The sequence below is a fragment of the Corvus hawaiiensis genome, chromosome 4 (assembly GCF_020740725.1).
Source record: "Corvus hawaiiensis isolate bCorHaw1 chromosome 4, bCorHaw1.pri.cur, whole genome shotgun sequence".
NCBI classification, from domain to species: Eukaryota; Metazoa; Chordata; class Aves; order Passeriformes; family Corvidae; genus Corvus; species Corvus hawaiiensis.
Window position 1 is genome coordinate 78,911,668 of NC_063216.1, and position 20,839 is coordinate 78,932,506.

The 20,839-nt window shown below is 53.1% G+C and overlaps 1 protein-coding gene across 3 annotated transcripts in view; it reads right to left on the reverse strand.

The window, feature by feature from the left end:
• The window catches only part of NRF1 (nuclear respiratory factor 1), a 57,175-nt gene that overhangs the window by 3,077 nt on the left and 33,259 nt on the right, over positions 1 to 20,839 (reverse strand). For 2 of the 3 annotated variants that reach the window (XM_048301274.1, XM_048301273.1), the window contains exon 11: positions 7,856 to 7,912. The exons of the other annotated variant lie outside the window; for it this stretch is intronic. In XM_048301274.1, coding sequence (XP_048157231.1) covers positions 7,856 to 7,912 — 57 coding nt within the window. The remainder of the gene's footprint in view (positions 1 to 7,855; positions 7,913 to 20,839) is intronic. 3 annotated transcript variants of the gene reach the window in all.

Here is a 20,839-nt window from a genome sequence, read left to right on the forward strand (position 1 = left end):
AGAGACGGTGCCGCGCAGATCCCTTTCTGCATGGGATTAACGCAAATCGCCTCAGCAGATGACGTAGCGGCCCTTCCTGCCAGGGGTGGTAACAAACCAAAGGAGGAGAGGGCTGGAAAGTCTGCTGTGCATTAGAGCCGAGCTGATCGCCCTTGGGAGAGAGACGATTAAACTGCTGAGATGCTGTAATCAGGTCTGGGATTGGCCCCGCGCTGCATCTGCTCAGACCTGCACCCTGATTAGCCCTAATCTAGCTGGCATATGTTAATCTAAAGCATGGATTTCGGACCCTTTCAATTGTATTAAAAACAGGAAATCCATTAGACAAAAAAAAAAACCAAAAACCAAACCCAAACCCAAACCAACTTTTCTCGAGTCTTTGAAAAATACATTTCTGCAAAAGAAGCGGAGCTGGGCTGGGGAGCGCTGCGAGGAACGGGGCAGGCAGGGAAATGGGATCCCACTGGATCCCGTGGCTGCTCAGACCGGCTCCTGTCTGTCACAGAGAGGTGATGGAGCACACACAGAGCAGCACAAACCGTGGCCACGGGCTCCCAGGAAGATGCAACCAGGCTGTGACTTTGCTACCCCTCCCTGAATCCACCCAAAAAGCCCCTCCTGTCCTTGGCAGGGGTGAGGAGCCAGCTCTGGCCAGCCGGGCACAAGGACAACATCTAGAGAGGCAGCTGGGACAGCACCAGCTCCTGCCACATCCCAGAGAAAGAAGTTTTTTGGTGGAGGATCAGCTGGATTTGGTAGGAAGGAGGGTCCGGCATGGCCGGTGACAGCTGTGGGGGAATGGGGAGGACACGAGAGTGGCCAAGGGAGGAGAAGAACCATGGAAGGCCTCAGGGGTTGAAATGGCCACCATGAATCAGGATTGGAGTCGATTGACTCGGAGGTGGCTGTGGTTGGACTCAAATGCCGGGTCAATGTTTGCAGCTGCATTTCAGCTGGGGGACTGTGATGGGCCAGAGGAGAGAATGAAACTCCGGCTGCTTCAGCAGGGAAGAGGTCTCAGCTTAGGGAAGGACAAGGGTAAAGGTCAGGCTCTGCCCGAGACCAGAGAGACACGGGATTCAGAGGGGAAAAGTTACGCCATGTCTGATAAAGAAATCTCACCTGGCACGGAGCATAAGAACACCTGCTCTGATCCTAAATTGCAGGTGACTCCATTAAACCACCCCAAAGGGCTTGAGGGGAGAAGGTTGGGTGGGTGGAATGATTCAGTGCCCAGGGAACTGGGGTCAAGGATCAGAAATGCCCTGGACATCTTGGGACCGTTGGATGCTCAGGGAGCCGAGATCATCAGTGCCAGTTTCTGCCTTGCTTTGACACCTCCTCAGCCTTGAGATCAAAGCTAGTGCAGCATGGACAAGGCTTCGGCTTCAGCTTCACTCCCAGTGCTGCAGGATATGGAATATTGTCCTGCTCAGGGACACAAGACGCCCTGTCTTCTTCCTGGTATCTCAGGCTGAGTCCTTCCTTATCTCCCATTCAGTGAAAAGAGGCTCAGGCCAAGGAATCATGGAATGGTTTGGGTGGGAAGGGACCTTAAACATCACCCAGTGCCAGCCCTGCCATGGCAGGGACACCTCCCACTGTGCCAGGCTGCTCCAGCCCCAATGTCCAGCCTGGCCTTGGCCACTGCCAGGGATCCAGGGGCAGCCCCAGCTGCTCTGGGCACCCCGGGCCAGGGCCTGCCCACCCTCCCAGCCAGCAATTCCCAATTCCCAATCTCCCACCCAGCCCTGCCCTCTGGCACTGGGAAGCCATTCCCTGGCTCCTGGCCCTCCAGGCCTTGGCCCCAGTCCCTCTGCAGCTCTCCTGGAGCCCCTTTAGGCCCTGCAAGGGGCTCTCAGCTCTCCCTGGATCCTTCCCTTCTCCTGCCTGGACACCCCCAGCAGCTCCACATCCTTCTGCTGTTGGGGTCCCCAAAGCTGGACACAGCTCTGCAGGTGGGGTCTCTTGACAGAGGTGGACAATCCCCTCCCCTGACCTGCTGCCCACACTGTGGGATGAGCCATGGACAGAGTTGGCTTTCTGGACATCTGCCCATGTGGCTCCACATCCAAATGCCACGAGACCGAGTAAACCTGGCTACCCCATCCCAGGTGTGAGGCAGTCACAGCAGGCATGGATGGAGGATGGGCTGGAACGGCAGCACAGGTCCCACCACCACAAAGTCCCGTCAGTGAGGAGACCAACCCAAGGCAGCCTGGGACAAAGCTCTGTCTGGACTGGGAGCATCGAGCTGGGATCTGGCAGCAGATGGAATGAAGAGCCTTCTGCCGTGAGTCCTGTGAATGTCCGGCATGTTCTCCTTACGGCAGCAGTGGGAATGTGCAGCTGGACAAGGTTCTGCGAGCCTTGGAACGCACCTGGGAGCAGAGAGGTCTTGGCTGACACCAAAACAGGAGCTGTCTCAACAACCTGGTTGGACAATGTGGACATTCAATACAGCATCCTGAAAGCTTCTTGCGGAATCTCCAAAGCCGTGTGGAACGGCTGGGAGGAATGGAATGGTGTGTAGCTCCACGCTGCCAGTCACCCATGGAGTGAGGGATGTCCTCTTGGCTTGACCCTCTACATCACGGGAAGGTTGAACGGCAGGACCTCGCATGAAACCTTTTCCACGTGGGGCTCAAACGAGAACTCAAGACAAAGTCCTGGAGGATGAGGAGGCAGGAACCAGCCCAACTCCTGACCAGACAACAGTAACCACTGTCACCAGGTTGAACGTCACTGCAAGAACAGAAAAAGCTTTTTCCTTCAAAAAGTACAAAATCTCTTCTCTGGCAGCATCGACGACAACATCTAGGAATGATCTGAGAGCCGATCTCCTGCCAAGGCAAACTCCCACGGGAACAGCCCTTGGAAGGGGAGGGAAAGGCAGTGGAGAAGCATTCCCATGGGGCTCCTGCATCAGGGAGCCAGGAGCCCCGGGCAAGGCCCAGCCCTGCGGTACCGAGCCAGGATGACGCCAACAAGAAGGGGGAGATAATGCCAACACCTCAACAGCCTCGTGCTTGAGGGGAGAATCCAAGAGTGGAGCCATTACCTGAGGGGAGCTCATGGCTCTACAGGCCATGACGTCACAGGAAACACCGCTGGGCACGGAGGAGGAGGGACACAGGTCTGGAGTGGCGAAGCAGCATGGAACTATTGCTCTTGGGAGTTCTTTTGTGGGACAAAAAGGAAAATGCACAAGGACTTGAGCGATCCCCTTGGAGCTCCTCAGAGAGCCCAGGACGTGATCGGGTTCTTGCAAGGCAACCTCATCGTACGAAAACCCAGCACCTCGGCTGAGAGCTGCAGGTGCCCCTCCAAAAGCTGGTGCTGCTGTTGGGGATCCAGTGGCTCCAGAGGCCAAGGCTGACACTTCTTGCTCCGTGTGCTGCAAGGAGGAAGTGCTGCAAGCTGTGAGCACTGCAGAGCCAGGAGTGAGCGGCCTCACAAGTCCCTCAGCCCCCAATGGAAAAGGCTAAAAAGAGCGGAATTTTCCACTGACTTTCTCAGCCGTTGACGTCCAGCTCGTTCAGAGGACTTTGTTTCCACCAACACTGAGGGGAAACCAGAGCAAACTGTGCTGAGCACCATCCCACAGAAGTCTTTCACAGTAGATACTCCTGCAACTTCTCCTTCCCCTCCTCTGGAGGCAGGGGCTGAGGAATCCAGCTGAAATTCCCGTGCTCAGGAATGCACTACGGGGCCCTAGCGATGGAAGAGTTCTCGTCAACGGTTCCGAACGAGTAGATTTTAATACACACACACCCAAAAATCAAGCCAGAGGACCTCCAAAAAATGAAATGTTTGCCCCCAGTGGGCAGCACAACGAAAGGGCACTGGGCCTGCTTTGGTCCGCATTCCCAGGTGTAAATACATCAAGGCTGGTGCAGGTAAGTAGGGAATAATCATCTTTTCCAATTGTCTTTTCCCCAGTAAGACATGAGCTTGAAGAACAGCATGGAAACCTGCACTTAGGAGGTGGGAAAAATCCCAGACAACAGCTAAACATAATGTTGGTGAAGCTCTGGAGCAGCACCTTCCTCACTGGAGGTCTTTTAGAGGTGGGTGAAGACCGAGAGGGGCTGGTCCTACAGAACCAAAGACCTTTCCTGTCCTCACCAACTGCAATTTTGGAGACCATGTGGAGGGTTCCTGCCAGCACTGCTCAGCACAAACGTTAGAATGTCCCACAGTTGATTTCTGTTAGATGTTTCCTTTGACTGGGAAGCTGGTTTGCGAAGATTTCCGGAAAATATCCTCCTGACCAGCTCCCTTCTGGGGGACTGACTCGAGAGGCCTTCAAGAGGTGGGGGAGGACAATCAGTGGGCACGAGGGTGTATTTTCAGGAAGATAAGCCAGCTGTCTAACGAGTTCCAAGCACAGCAGCTGAAAGAAGAGCTCTCAAAGTCAGGTGTTACCCTGACAAATCCTAAACTGCCAAACTAAACGTGTCCCTTAAGGCACGAGGTGTTGACACGACACCATGGAAGGGATTTCGCCCAGAAATAAAGCATTTCAGGAATCCCACCACACTCAGCAGTGACAGAGGAGCAGAAGACATCTCTCAGCACGGACACTTAGTTAAAGATAAGATGAACTGAAAGCTCAGCCCCCCATCTCTCACCCCCTCAACTGCAAGAGCATCAATGATTAATCAGACCTCTCTTAGGATGATATTTGGAAGGATTTTTCCCATCAGAAATAGCTCAGTGCCCCATCCCTGGAAGTGTCCAAGGCCAGGCTGGACGGGACTTGGAGGAGCCTGGGACAGTGGGAGGTGTGGGTGGAACTGGGTGATCTTTGGTCCCTTCCAACCCAAACCAGTCTGGATTCTGTAATACTGACAAATCACAAAATCCCCATGTGGTGATTTAAGCTCTGAGAGCTTTCCAGGCTCTCAAGTCACAGCTCTGCCCTACAGAACCTCTGTGCCAGTCCGTTCAAAACACGAAGATTTTTTTTTCCACCAAACGATAATATGCAAAAGGCTGCAGTCCTCATTCAAGATCCTCCATCACCTGTCTTTTCAGGAGCTACTCTGGTCAAAACCCCAATAAAGAACAGTTTAATGAGGCACCTGAAGCTTTGAGAGCAAAGTTGAGTCAATTAATTTACATCATAGCCTTGACTCATCCTTCGGACCAAGGTAAATGCAAGAGATAAGATACAACATTCCCATCCACAGCTGCACGGGACACAGCCCTGGAGCCACTGCCTCCTCCCCTGCACCCACCACATCCCCATGGTCACATCTCAGCCTCTCTGACTGTCCCTGGGGGTCACCTGCCTGCTTCATAGTCAGTGGCTTGTTCTTCCCTGAGCTTTTCAAGGAATGCCTGGATGTGGCACTCAGTGCTCCGGGCTGGGGGACAAAGTGGGGATCGGGCACAGCTTGGACTCGATGATCTTGGAGATCTTTTCCAACCTAACGGATCCAGCCTGTGATTCTTTGGCTCCTCTGGATCTGTTGCAAGGAGTTTCCTTCTCTGCTCCTTCAGGGCAATGGGAGCTGCTGTCTCAGTGACCCTAAAGCCACTGGTTGATCCGGAACCTCCCGCCCGGCACCACCGGAATGGGACCGGTCAGGATGCAGCACCACATTTACGTGGCTCATTCTTCCTCCCACTCACTCAGCTTCAGCAAAATGTTGGTATTTTGCATCAAGGTGTTGTTTTAAATAAAATCCAAGCATCCAGACTTGAGGTTTATCTCCAAATCTTGGTCAGGGACCAGCCTTCCTTCCCTAGCTGGGAGCACCAGCATCTTTGGGACATCCCTGTTTTCTCCCTCCCTATGAGGAGGGAAGGGCCATGGCCTAGCCAAGATCTGAAACATCTTTGGCTCAATCTCCCTTATTTCTTCCAGATCTTTTGGGGGGCTTTGAGTTTTGGGGGTTTATTTTGGATGTTTAGGGAGTTTTGAGACTTCTTTTAAGGTTGCTTTACTTTGAGACAAAAACCACACAGCTGGAGTTCCTGATTTACAAGAATTGTCTCCTCTGGAGCCTCAGTGCTTCCATGGAAAGAGGAAGATCCCAGTGAGCCAACCTGGTGCCCAGACTCTTCCCTGGCACAGCAAAGGCCCACAGTCTCCAGCGGTGGTGATAAACCATGCCATGTGCCATGGACCTCTGTCTTTGCAGCGAGGACAGTCCCAGGAGGAAAAAAACTTGCAAGGATTTTTAACATTGGAAACAAGCCAAAATCCCACGTCTTCTGTTTCATCCTCATTTTGATGGAGAAACTCAAAAGAAAAGGATGCTTGGGAAAGAAGCACAGCAGCAGTTTGGTCTCCTGGGGGTGGATTAGCTCCACACCTTTTGCTTTGTCTTACCTGAAGCCACCTGTCCCCAGCTCCTCTCCCCTTCATGGGGTGAATTTAGAGCTGGAGAACCAGGCCTGGGCATCACCTGAGGCAGAATTAAGCTGTGCTTGCTTAAGCTCAGTCCTCACCTAGACTTGGCCCTCTATGCTGGGTCTCCAGGGCGTGGCACCTTAAACTGGAGTCGATTTGGCATTTAGGAGAGGTGACAAACACAGGGAATGTCTCTGCCTGTGGGAAGGAAGGTTTTTACTGGACTCCAGGGCTGGAAGCTTAGAGAATAACCTGTCTAAGCCTCCGTGATGAGCTGGCTTTGGCGTGGACACACCTGAGAAGATTAGAAGTCTATCGTGGTCAATCATCTCTACACAAAACACAGATAAAAATAGAGGGAGTCCAGCAAGCCCTGAGGCCTGCTCCCGTTGGGCTTTGCTTCCCCCACGACCTGCTGGGTGTTAATACAAAACATGGGGCAGCCAGGGGTTACCTGTGCCAAGTGTCCCAGGGAGTGGGGAGAGGAAACAGCTACGGGTAAACCAGTCTGTTCCTCCTCTCAGGAATCAGGTGTTAAACCCATGAATGAGGCTCTGAACAGTCACCTAAAAGGGATCCCTGTCAGATTTTGCCATAAATGTTTTGCTGACTGCCCTGGTATGCTTTTAACATCCCCAGGGCTCTCCCAGAGGAAGAACTGAGACTGATTCTTATCCTGCTTTTTTAAACAGCTTTTAGTGTCCTCTGTTTTCTATATGGTTTTATTAAATGGCTACTGTGCAAAGCAAGGCAGGGCTTTGCTAAATTTACTAAAATACCTACAATTAAAAACCTAAAATATTTTATTACAAGTCCATCTTACAATAAAATCATTGGAATCGAATCATTGTTTTTAAAAACAACTGAAATACCCCATATCCTAATGAAGCAGATAAATATTTGGCAGAGTTTCTGCAGGGACAACACTTTGGGCATCCCTGCCAATCATAAATAGTGTGGGAAGGGAATATAGATCATGTCAAAGGCTCTACCTACCCTCCTGTGCTGTGACCCTCACAGCCCATCCTACTTCTTCCTTCAGGTTCCTGCTCCAAACCTCTAACTCCTCAGGGCTGCTGGGTGCTCCAAGGGTATTTGTGGGGTTTTCTCTTCTTTGCTTTGCTGCTTTAAAGCTGTAACAGGTCCGTGACCTTGAAAAAGCCAAACTTCACAAATCCAAAAGGCCCAGCATCCCCACAGCCCCCTCTGTCACCGCAGGACTGCTGCTGCTGAGGGCTGTTACAATCCAAACCTCTGTCCTCACTGATTCTTTCCTGAAGTCACGATTACGAGACAGCTCGGCTTGTGTCAGGCTGAAAGGAGATATCAGCACATCCCAAAGGCATTTCTACCCCAAATGGTGCCCAGGCCCAAAACCCAGACAGACACAGCCCCTTTAACCCCGAGAAACACCAAGAGGGACCTAAAGGTACAAGTGCAAAACCAGCTAAATCCCAACATTCCAAACCGCCACCACAGAAATCCACTCACCTAATGAACTCTCTGCCAGGCTCCACTTGCAACCTGAATAGTCTGCTGCTAGGATGCCTGACAATGAAATGCAAGTGTAAAAGGCTGGGAAAAGGGCAAATGCTACAGCTGGGGAGGGGCGGATTTAGTGGGGTAATTAATGTACTCATAGGAAATGCATCCTTTGGTCTACTGGGTGAGTGCGAAAACTCAGTGACCACAGAGGAGGAGAAAACTCAGTGACCACAGAGGAGTAGCACCCCAACGTTAGGGCAGAGTAACTAAAATATTTCTAATTCCACACAGAACATTGTGTGTGTAAGGGGGAGGTAAAGTGGGAGGTAAGAATAAAGCACTGCCAGATATTTTACAAATATTTAGACGAATGGTTTAATCGGCCCAGCGAGGAAAGTCTGCACCAAAGCAGTGAAATCCATCACGGAGAAGCTCAGGCCACCTCCAACAAAGCTCTCCACAATCCCCGGCGTAGAGACGAATGAGGAGCAGAAATGGCTGCCAGAGTGGAATTTCTATGTATCCCAAGAGCACGAGGCTGGGAAGTTCATGAAATCCAGGCACTCCTTGGGGCCTGGGAGGAGCTCCATGTGATTTTAAGGCTCTGCAGGACTGGCTGGCTTCAGCTGGGCCGGTACCGACGGATCACATGCGAGCACGGACATGGGCACATCCTCCAGAGCGTTGAGCACATGGAGACATAAAGCAGCCATTGTGCTGGCAGAAAGGCAATCTGTAACCAGATAGGCCCTGGCTCCATCTAAAAGCCATTTTCCCAGCATTTTGCTGACTTGCTCCCCAGGAGCCTCCCTGCCACAACAGGGTGCACATTCATGGCCAAGCGGCGGGTCCAACGCCACGGGTTCTCCCCCCCGTGCCCCACCAGTGCCTCTGTGCCAGGGAATTCCGGGCTCTTAACCCAACAGAGGTGACACGAACACCCCAAATGAGCTTTTGGAAGAGATAACTCCTTGGGAAGGTGTTTAAAGCTTTGCCTTGATATGGGAAGCTGCAGCTGTGGCGATCTGCTGGAGCCTCACCTTGCACTAGGTCCTGCCCAGCTACCGGGAGGTAAGTTTGGCTTTTTTCCTTGGGGAAAAAAGGGCTGGAAATGCACCTGAAGGCTCCTTTTTTCCCTCCTCCTCAAAGCACACCCTCCAAATCCAGCTAGGAAAGCATCCCTGCTCCAAAGCAGCACATCCCCAGCTGCAGCAGTGCCCCGTGCTTTGGTGTCCCCAGCCTGTCTTTTACAGGACGAGGGCCACGTTTGGCACGGCTTCCCCCCAGGTAGGACCTGGCCCATGCTCAGCAAGGCAAGCAATAAATCACAGCGCACACACGACTCAGGTGTGGAACTTTTCGTGTAAAGAGCAAGTTTCTACAGTCCACATTCCTCCTTTTTTTGTGCACCACCGTCTCCCGCTGCCCCGGCTGCGCGGCAGGTGCGATGGGTTCCCACCTCGCTCTCCTGGGAGTATTTATTCTTGGAATGCTGCTGCCTCTGGCAGATTCCTCCCTTTTAAACTCTGCACATCTGTTGCTAAAACCAAAAAGTTTGGCCTGGTGACTGAAGGCACAGAACATTTGTGCCCAAACCATCAAGGCCAGGGGGCTTGGAAGCCTCATTTGCACACCAAGAGAAGGCAACAATGAGTGCAGGGAGAGGGATGAGTTTGTTTTCCCTAAAACGGAGTTCTCCAGCTTTTTTTTTGTCCCTGTGGGTCTCACCCTGGATGTGCAAAGGGAAGATTTGTGGCACACGGACCCGAACAGACAAAATCTGTGAGGAGCATCAAGCGGTGCAAGAGCCTGTCCTGTCCCTTCCCAGGCTGGAAAATGAGAGAGCTCTGGTGGTGGCTGGAGAATTCCTTCTGCTTTGTATTTTCTGGGATGATTCAGGCCCCAGTCCCACTGCTCTGGCTCGGATGGGAGGCCCCCAGGTGAGGAAGCACATCTCTACCAGCAGCAAACACACAGAAACCTTAAAACCCGGCCAAGTCCAAGTCTTGTTAATTTTCTGCTGCACTTCAAACCTCTCAGTATGTAATTCCTATTTGGAAGTGAGACTCAAGCTTTTTTTTTGGCAAGAAAAATGTACTAGGAACCTCTGAGAAGGACATCATAACTCATCCACGGGTCAGAGCAACGGGAAACAACCAGGAACCAAACCCACTGCTGGCTGTGATCGAACTGAAATCCCCCTGGCTGCTGACTTCAAAGGAGCTGCACATCCCCTACTTATGCCAGCAATAAAATTCCACTTCCATTAGCTCCTTGTTCACCACTTAAACGCAGCAGTCCCAATTTACACAGCAATTAGAGCCCCCTAATGCTTGGGAGCACAAAGCTTTGGGGTTTTTGGTTTTTTTCCCCCCGATGGGAAGAGGTGGAAGGGAAGAGATCAGGCGGCTCAGGGGAATAGCAGAGAGCCTTTCACTGCGAGGGCTCGTGCTCAAATCTGTCCTAGGCCAGGGGAACAGATGGTCCCTCCCGAGGGCTGGGCCGTGGCTTACATGAAATAAGGGATTGTCTCAGGCCACTGGTGGACAATTTATTGCAGCCACAAACACCCTGCTGGTGGTTTCTGCTCGAGAAACCCAGGGATTCCGTGGCCATGATGTAACCGCTGCCTACCTGATCCAAGGCGCCTCATCCCTGGAGGGAACAGAGGGGAATTGCTGCCTGTGTGGTGCAAGAACCTGGATCTTGGGCTAAACCCACCTGCTTTAGCTGTCATCAGCTCCTTGGACTTGTCAGCACCAGAATGCACTCACTGAACTTCCCCTGGGAGCTTTGGAAGGTTAAAATCGTGGGGAAAACAGAGATGAGGAAGTTCAGGGATCTGTGGCAACAAGAAGGCAAAACCACAGGGAAAGGAAGTTTGCTACAGTCTGAGCTGGGGATGGGAATAATACCATGATTAATTTTAAACCAGTTCCAAGCTGGTGCTCCCTCAGTGTTTCTGTGTCTTCTCCAGGGCACAATTTAACTTCCCGTGGGCAGATGGCAAAAAGTCCATCGAGTATCCCCGGAGCTGAAGGGGGTCCACATGAACCATCAGAAAGTGTTACCCAGAGAGGAAGTTGTATGAATGTGAGGGAATAAATTACACCAAAAGACACGAGGCTGGGAGACAGAAGTCAAACTCAGGTTTAAAAATGCCACTCATGGTTTTGGCAAAGATTCGGAGGAAACCACTCCATGAGGAGAAATGGGGTTTTTTTCAAATTCTTGGAACCTGTTTTGCAGCTCCACGAGGATTCCAGGAGGAATCCTGGAAGTGTGTGCTCCTGACCTGGCTCCAGAGACACCCAGTGGGGATGGACTCGTGCAGCCTCTCCCACCCTCCTGCTCCGATGTGCCAGCCTGGGCCCTCGGAGCAGGGAAAATAGGGCGATTCCCTGGAATCTTCCTGCACAGCTGTTTACCCGCTGCGGATTACTGCTGTCACATGAGCTGCTTTACAGCAAAGCCAAGCTGTCTCCACGAGCTGAGAAGGTCACTGGGAGACAGGGGCCTGCAGGGACAGACACACCACCCTCCTCTGCCACTGCCTTCCCAAAGGGGCACCGGCCTGCAGGAAAAGCGTTCCTGATGGTCAGAGGGCAGGGGAGGATGGTTTCACCTCCACAACCTCTGCACTCACCCAGTGCGAGGGACAGGAGGGCAATCCCAGGGCTGAGCCTCCTGCTGGTCCATTGACCAGGCTCCAATCAAAGTGTTGGAAGCTGGAAGAGTCCTTAGGGTGACAAATTTCCCTTCTCTTCCTTGGGTGCCCAGCAGTGTTTCGGACAAGGCCACCCAACTGTCCCCAGCCAAGGGATGCCAAGGTGGAGCTGCATCTCCTCAAGCTCTTGTGCAACCTGCTGATGCCTCAAATAGCACCCCGGTCAATCCCAGAGCAGGGAATGTCCTCTTCAACCCCAAAATCTAACAGCTGAACATCAACTGAAGAGTTTCACTTGGCAAAACAGAAATCTGAAAGTTCACTGCAGCCACTTGGGAAAATTCATTAAAAGCTCCCATCTTCCTCGCTCTGCCAGGGCAGGGCTGGTGCACGAGGAAAACCTTTCTGCTCACAGGCTCAGGGGCTGCAGGACAGGGCTCTTTACTATGCCCCAGAGGCACGAGACAGATGGGGCTGTGCTTTTAGGCTTTAAAATCAGTCCCTGCTCCGGAGATCCAATGAAGAGGATAAATCCAGGCACAGAGTGATCCTCTGGATGTGCTCGGAAAAAAGCAGCAGGGGAAGGTGGGAGGTCAGGCCCTGCTGAGGAAGCAGCTGAGGCTCTTAGGAAAGAGGGGCCGAGCACTTTTTAAGGCAAAGAAAACCAACAGAAACCTCGAGTTTGGAGACGTCCATCCAGGAGGTGGGAACGCGCATTCCAAAGAGGAGCAGGGAGCGAGGGAGAACAGAAGCCACAAGTTGCCCGCAGGGAGGAAACTTTGGTGCTTCAAAACAAAAGCTGGGTAAATGAAGAGCCAGCAAACCTCAGCGCAGGGAGCAGCCCCAAGTTGCAGACAGGGCATTTCTCCTTGCCCGGGGCTGCCTGGCGGCGGGAGAGCTCACAAAGCCCATCTCATTTCCTAAGATGCCTCCCACAGCAACAACAGCTTGCTGGGATTTCAGCCAGCTTCCCATTTGGATCAGATTGCACCCTACACGCACTGACAGCCATTAAGGGCCTGGAGCTCACAAAGTGCCCTGGGGTCAGACGAGCCTCCATCCATTCAAAACCAGCGACTTTTTCCACAGCTCTGCAGAGGAGAGGGTGGCCTGATCCAGCCCGGCCCGGAGCCACGAGGGCACCTGCCAGGGAGGGCAGGGGCTGTGCCCTGCGGCCATGAACCAGCAGATTGCAGGTTTAGGATTAGGGAGCCCCTCTCCATCGGCCCTGATTCAGGGTAATCACAGGCTGCTCTCTCAGTTCCTCGGGTGGTGCACAGCACAGGTAAGAACAGCAGTGACATCCCCAGCCTCGCCTGTGGTGCAGCCCTGTCCCATCCCAACACGGATGGGGATGAGGCAGGAGGCCTTGCAAGCCAAAATCTGCCAAAATCTGCACTGGAAGACGCTCCAGCTGCTCCAAAGCTGTGGGGACCACTGCCCATCCTCACCCTCGGGCAGTGAGGGGTCACTTGGGATCAGCTGAAGGAACTGCCCTGAACTCCAGACACAAATTTAGCTCTGCTCTGGGAAGCAACTCACGAGGAGGGAGAGCTGGGATGTCTCCTTTGGGGTTGCCTGGAGGAGCAGAGATCGTGCCAGCAGCATGAAGGTGTCCGGGGATCTCTGCTGTTAAGCTGGAAAATCTTCCAGAGATGGGCTCAAAAAGCTGAGGTGGGGCTGCCACACGCTCCAGATAGTTTGGAATGAGTTGTTACTACAGGCAGAATCCACCACACGGGAATTTTTTCCTGGGAGAGAGGAGCAGCAAAGCAGAGCCTTGATTCAGGCTTCATCCACGCCCACCCAGCCCCACACTCGTGGGTTTGAACGCTCGGCTCCACACCCAGCACGGATGTGTCCGGCAGAAATGGCAAAAAGCTGCTTTCCCCAGGCTGTGATGGCCCTTCCAGGAGCACCACAACCCTCTCTGAAGAAGCTCTGCTGGTCGAGCTCTGCTGACCAAGCCTCTGATCTGGGTTAACATAAGCGTGGAGGAGGAGGAGGAGGCCTGGAGAAAGGACTCAGCAGTATCTCTGATGGGTCAGGAGACACGCAGGACTGGGCAGAGCTGGATTTCTGACCCCACCTGTGCCCTTTCCCCTAAGCCAAGAGCTATAAATAAAACAGCACCGGGCTGGAGATGTGCAGCTTGTCAGGAGAGCAATTCCCTATCCCAGCCCGGAGGCAGAACAGCGATCCCAGAGCGTGGCACTGCCGAGATCTGCTTGCAGACACCCTTCATAAACACCTCCATCCCTTCCCATGCCCACTCCTGGACTGAAATGTTTGTCTGTCCTGCTCTGTGCTTGTATTTAGGAAAAGAAGCCCACTCTGCTGGCTGCCATTCCTTTCCTGCCTGGATTCCACCACATCTCTTTCAGACAGAAGCATGTCCAAGGATTAACATTCCCATCTATTGCAGACACCCCAAAAAACCTGCTGTGACCACAGAGCCACGTGCCCTGACAGCCCCACACACCCAGAGGGGACCAGCAAAGCTCAGGATGTGGCTCTCAAAGCCAAGCTGGTGGGGACTTTGTCACCATAAACTGAAAAAAACCACCTGGAATGGTGATTTAACATGGATTTAACACGAATGGTGGTGGTGGTAAAGTCAAATGAAAAGTCTCATTAAGAGATCACAGAACCACAGAACAGTTTGGGTGGGAAGGGACCTCTCAAGGTCATCCTGTTCCACCCCTTGCCACAGGCAGGGACACCTCCCACTGTGCCAGGCTGCTCCAGCCCCAATGTCCAGCCTGGCCTTGGCCACTGCCAGGGATCCAGGGGCAGCCCCAGCTGCTCTGGGCACCCTGGGCCAGGGCCTGCCCACCCTCCCAGCCAGCAATTCCCAATTGCCAATCTCCCATCCAGCCCTGCCCTCTGGCACTGGGAAGCCATTCCCTGGCTCCTGGCCCTCCATGCCTTGGCCCCAGTCCCTCTGCAGCTCTCCTGGAGCCCCTTCAGGCCCTGCAAGGGGCTCGCAGCTCTCCCTGGAGCTTTGATTTCTTGAAGACAGAGAAAAGCAGGATCCAGGGAATATAAATTCACCTGCCAAAAGGCCTCTTTCCAGCACCTATCCTGCACTGAGCAGCTCTGTGTGAATCCAGCTGGATTACTGAGGGGCTGTGAGATGAAGGTGCAGGAGCCTGGGCAAATATCATACAAATCCACCGAACAAACGGGCTTCAAATCCAACCTAAACCCACAACAAATCCCAGCCAAGCATCACATTCAGAGCGTTCCCAACCAGACTGACCAGTTCCTGGTTTGGGATGAAGAGTCACCACGTGAATTGTGGGATTTAACAAAAAACAGCTGGGATCCATCAAATACGAAACTTCCCAACAGGACAACTCAGAAGACAATTCAGATCATCTGAATTTTCCAAAGGAAATTCAGGATCAGCCAAAAGAGCTCCAGCTTCCTGTTAGGACGGCAAAGATGGGAACTGCTTTAGGTAGTCAGACCTGCTTTAAATTCTTGCACCAGCCATCAGGCAGCTCCTCTTTCAAAATTCATGGCTAAAGAAGAAATCCTGCCCGGCCTGGAGTCGCTACCAGTCCTGCTCCCTTCCCTCTTGCAGCCCAGAACAAAAGGGAACATATTGCAGCTATGCTGAGAGAGGAGAGCTGCCGTCTACCCCTTTAAATGTAATGTTAATGCCTCGTAATCAGCTTTAATTTTTAAACAGACCCAGCCCTCCTGTCCATTTCCCCTAATTCGGGACACGTGGAAGGTAAATGGCCTGCGCTTAAACCGGGCCAGCCTGGGCTGTGACAGCTGGGGAGCCTGTAAGTCTCAACTGCCTGATCACAGGAATGGATGTCAAAACTCACCAGGGGAGGGGAAACGGGGAGGGCAAGGGAGGTGCTGGAGATGCTGTGAGGTCAGGGAGAAGCCAGGAGACAAGGCCAGAGGGGCACGGCTCGTTTATGGGGTGGAAGCTCCCCGAGACCAACAGGACTGGGAGAGATGATGGAAGTGATGGAACTTTGCAAGCAAAGGCCTCGGCAGTGGCTCCCTGCCCCAGGGAAGGGGCTCCCTTTTGGGGTGCTGGGAACACCGGCATGGACACGCGGAGCAGGAACGGCTGGAAGCTTTTAGGGACAACAGCAGATCCCATCAGGAACTGAGTCACCCCTGGTGCCTCCCCAGGGCGCTGCCTCCTCCCTCTGTGATCTCAAAAGGCAGCTTTGGAGCTAAAGAGCAGCCCGGAGACTTCATGTGAGCCTTGGATACAGAACGGGGGCACAAAACTGCTTGGGAGGCTCCTTGTGCTCCCCTGGCACCGCTGCCCTTGCAAAGAGGAGAGAGGCCTTGGAACAGCCCGAGTGCTCATCACAGAACAATATTTTTCCCCAAGAACCATGGAATGGTTTGGGTGGGAAGGCATCTTAAAGATCCAGCTCCAACCTCTTGCCACGGGCAGGGACACCTTTCACTGTCCCAGGCTGCTCCAGCCTGGCCTTTGGGCACTGCCAGGGATCCAGGGGCAGCCATAGCTTCTCAGGGAACCCTATGCCAGGGCCTGCCCACCCTCCCAGCCAGGAATTCCTTCCCAAAATCCCATCTGACCCTGCCCTCTGGCAGTGGGAAGCCATTCCTGTAAGCCCCATTCCTGTAAGCCCCATAACACACCAGAAGGCTGCTGTCAGGTCTCCCTGAAGCCTTCTCTTCTCCAGGCTAAATAAAGACAATAAAATGAGGTTTCCCTACCCCAAAAGGCCAAACTGTCCCCAGAAATGACCATTCTGTGTTCCCATCAAGGGACTTTTCGAGGAAGCCCAAAGGGATCCACTCCAGCCCCTGCCCGTGCTGGGCTGTGCGGGGCCGGTTCCATCCCACACCTGGGAACAGGACCCAAGGCAGCTCTGCCCATGGATGTGGCACAGCAGGGACTATTTTTAGCCCCAGTTGGTGGGCAGACAAATCCTAATCAGCAGCAGTAGCCGCCTCGTCAGCAGTGGCAGGATGTCAGAGCAAAGCCGGCCGGTGGCCGTGACAGCCCCGCGTCACAGGGACGGCTCGGGATTAGCGCCGGGAAGCAGGCAGGACGGGCAAACGCCACGGGAGCCGCCAGGGTGGCTCCAAAGGGCAGGGCAAGGTGTGCCAGGGATCGGCCTGCCTGGGAGGGGTCGCTGCAAACAGCAGCACTTTGGGGGCTGGGGAATGTTTTGGCTCTTGGCAGAGCGGGAATGAGCTGGCTGCTGGCATCGGAGCTGCGGCCGGTGTCCCAAAATCCCAACAGGGAATTCCTGGTCACACACAGCGGAGAGCCAGAGGCTGACAGGGAACGGGTGTGGGCACAGGGATGCAGTCAGGAACCCTCTCTCTCTACAGGGCACACGCAGGGCAGTGAGTGTGGTTGGAATCATGGAATCATTAAGGTTGGAAAACACTTCCCAGATCGAGTCCAACCATTCCCAGCACTGCCAAGGCCACCACTGACCCACGTCCCCAAATGCCACATCCACATAGCTTTAAATCCCTCCAGGGATGGGGACTCCAGCACTGCCCTGTTCCAATGCCTGACAACCCTTTCAGTGAGGAATTTTTCCCTAATATCCTAAACCTCCCCGGTGCAATTGGAGGTGTTTCCTCTGGTCCTGTCGCTTGTTCCCTGGGGGAAGAGACTCGGACTTGACGGGGACTAAGCTCCTTTTAACTGAGGTTTATGCCAAGGTATTTCACCCAGAGTCCAACAGCTCCAGTGCTGATAATTATTCATTTATACACAGCAATTTGTCCTCTAGGAAACACCTCTCCCTGTTCCTGGAGCTGCTCAGCAAAGCCAGGAATTCACTCCTCTGCTCTCCTTGCTGGCAGCCACTGGCATCTCTTCTACCCTCTCATCTGAAACACACCTGCAAAAATGATTTTCCTCACCTTTCCTTCAGATTGGGATTAAATCCTACCTGTTTCAGGGCAAACCTTCATAACAAAATTCTGTTCCCACCAGGGAGGCCCTACAAAAAACTTGACTTTTTCCTTCCTGTCCTCCTGGATGCAAACATGCTGATCTGCACTTTGCCAAGCTGCTAGCGACTCATTTGGCTCCATATTCCCTAAAAAGGAGATCCAACAGGAAAAACATAAAATACTGCTTTTTAAAAAGTGACATTTGCAGCCCCTAAGCCTCCCCCCCCCTCCCCAAAATTTAAATATTTTTCTCGTATGAAAAAGCCACCAGGTCCCAGTGGCTCAGCATTGCACCTCCCTATCCCGAGGTATCCCAAAGCAAGGACAGGGATCCCAAAAACCTGTGCCGGGTTTTCCCAGCGCATCCGAGCGTTCTCTGGGAGACACACACAGGATAGGGAACGGGATCCCAATCCTGCCCTTCCCTCCTGGATGTGTTTTCCCTCAGAGAGCCAGGTGGGAGCGGCAGCCGCGCTCCAGGCCCGGAGCTGCCGAGAGGAGCGTTCCCATTTCCCATCTGCACGGCCAAGGCTGGGGACAGCTTCCCACCTGTTGACTTTGTGTGGGAAGCTCGGCAGCCTTGCCCAGACCTGAAGCTTTTCCAGCATTTAAACCTCTTCCCACACCGAAACCACCCCCTGGGGCAGCAGTTCCGTGTGGCACTGTCACCCCAAATGCCGCTGGGGGCTCCTTTATCCCGCACGAGACGCTCGGGGACTGACGCCTCCTCGCCGGGGTTTGCGAAAGCAGGGAGCTCGCTAATCCCCCCCCCGCCCACGTCAGACCCTAATGCTCTCCCCAGGCACAATCCTGGCTCACCCTCAGCCCTAAGCACGGCCCCTTTGGTTGTACAGAGAGCAGGGATTGGGTTTTCGGGATGGCTGGGGGGATGCAGAAGGGCAGGACTCGGTGTAGGCTCCTCTCAGTGTCCCCCTTTGTGCTCCCAGCAGCATCTCCAGCAGCACGGGGAGGAGATCCAGCAGGAAAATGTGCTCTGGGGACAGGAAAAGGGCAGCCAAGGGGGACGAGCAGGATCCATTGGGTCTCTGGCTGGACCAGGCTCTGGTCTGTGAAATTAATTCCCTGGTTATGGCTCGATCCCACATCCTCCCCTGCCTCTACCTTCCCAACTCTTTCCATTGTGCCTCATTCCATGCCCTGGTTTGAATTCCACTGGGTTGGAGCTTGGAGCTGGAGCTTGGAGCATTCCACTCCTCTCACCTTCAGAAACAACCCCAGATTTGTGACGACCCCGAGGCTGTTAAACCTTCCTCGGTCAGGGAGCTGCTCTGCCCCTCCCGGGCAGCCCTGCGCAGGCACAGCCCCGCCAGGAGCCTCATCAATATTTCAGGATGCAGCCGGGAAGCCCTGGCAGCTTTCAGGGCCCCCATGGATCAATGGCAAACAAAAGGCTGCAGGAGGAGGATGCTCCAGCACCGGCACCGCTCCTTCCAACGCTCACCGAGCTTCTCTCACTCCAAAAGCAGCTCCAGAGCACAGCGCTTCCTCTCAGCAGAGCATTTCCCAGCATTTTCACCGATTGGTGCTGCCACCATCCCCTCCACTCGCTCTCCATATTCCTCTGTTTAATGCCAACCACTTAGGAACAAAACCATCTGAGCCTCCAAGCGTGGGGTCACCGCTTCCTGCGTCCCCACTCCGAGCAGATGCTCCGGAGGAGCAGGAAAACCATAATGCACTTAGTTGGTTTGACACTGCATGGGAGCAGGAGATCTTGTTTCCTTCAGCTGGGAATGTAACAGATCACAAGATTATCCACAGCCCTTTCGTGGTTCGGCCACGTTCCTGGGCTCCCTGCAAGACATCCAGCCCTAGATTCCAACATATCCATGAATACACGGATGTTTCCTCCTTTTAGCCATCGTGGTTGTCTTGTAGTATTATTATTATTATTGTTACTGTTATACCAGAGAAGGGATGGGAAAAATGCAAAAGCGAGATAGAAAAAAATAATAAAAGAGAGTAATTCCATTTAATGGCTAAAATCAGGAGTGAAACATCTTGCCTGACCTCCAGAAATATTGATAGAAATCATGGAATGGTTTGGGTTGGAAGTGAGTTAAAGATCATCTCTTTATGGATAGTAGACACCTTCCACTACCTCAGGTTGTTCCAAACCTGTCCAACCTGGCCTTGGAAACTTCAAGTCAAACTCTCTCCTTTTCCCTATCAATAAGATGGGGATAAATTTCTATCCTACGCTTCCAGATAGGATTTTTCCTCAGAAAAGTCCTGCAGAAGGCTAAGAGCATTCCCAGAGAGAAGCATTTATTGGGAATATCAGCAAATTAAGACCTTGCAAGCAACAGCGAGCAGGGGGAATTTGCTGGTTAGGACCATTCCGGCTCTGGCAGTTGTTTTCCCCAAATCACTCCCAATTCCACCTCCTCTGGACAGAAGGGCACAGAGCAGTTTGTTCCTGCTGCATCCATCAAATCGTGTCCAGGAGGATGCTCCCACTCACACCCCGGGTATGGAGATAAATCCTGCCGGCAGTGCCAGCGCTGGAAACCCATCTGCTCTCCCTCCCCAGACAGAGACAGCAGCAATGGATACCAACATCTCCTCCATCCCTGAGGGAGATATATTAGCTGGTTACGTAAGGAACCAACAGCATGGAGCTTCCAAGGACTCCAAAGCCCTTCCCCTTAATACCACCGGAGATTAGAGCAAATCGAAGGAGAGTGGAAACCAGGCGAGGGGCTGTGGGCGAGGTTTTGCTCACAGGAAAATGCTGCAGTCTCTCCCCTTAATGCACTCTAAATCCCATCTGATTTCCAACTCGGCTGCTAGGAAGGGGAAAAAAAAAAAGAAGAAAAAAAGGGAAAAAAAAATAAACCAGCCCAGCCTGCATTAAAATGATATCAATGCTGGGAGAGTGAGGTGGAGTGACTCAGGGAGGGTGTGGAGAAGGGGAGTTTTTAGGGGAAGCATCCACAGGAATCCAGACCGTGAAAGCATTTTGGGAAGCAGAGCATAAAAGGAGCCAGGGGTGCAGATCTGCTTTTCCAAATCTGATTAGTTGCTGGTTTTGAGCATCCAGGGTCAGATCCTGCCTCCGATAAACACGCAGCACTTATCGCCCTCACGCCAGGCTGCCGGCAGAATAAACACAATCCTGCTCCTCCCTCGGTGCCAGATGCATTCCCAGCTCGGAGGACAGGGATTTCCCTTCATTTCTGCTCCCTCTTCAGGCTGGCTGACTCCACAGCAAGGGAATCCAACCAGCTCCGAGTCAAATTCCTCCTCCCTCCACTGCAAACTAAACATCGACGTTTCAAAGGGAGCGCGCTCCCGGCTGGATGAGGATTTTGATGGAAGTCAGCCTCGAGCCCTCACCTAAGCAGGTTCCTGCTTTTCATGCAAAGTGACAGCTC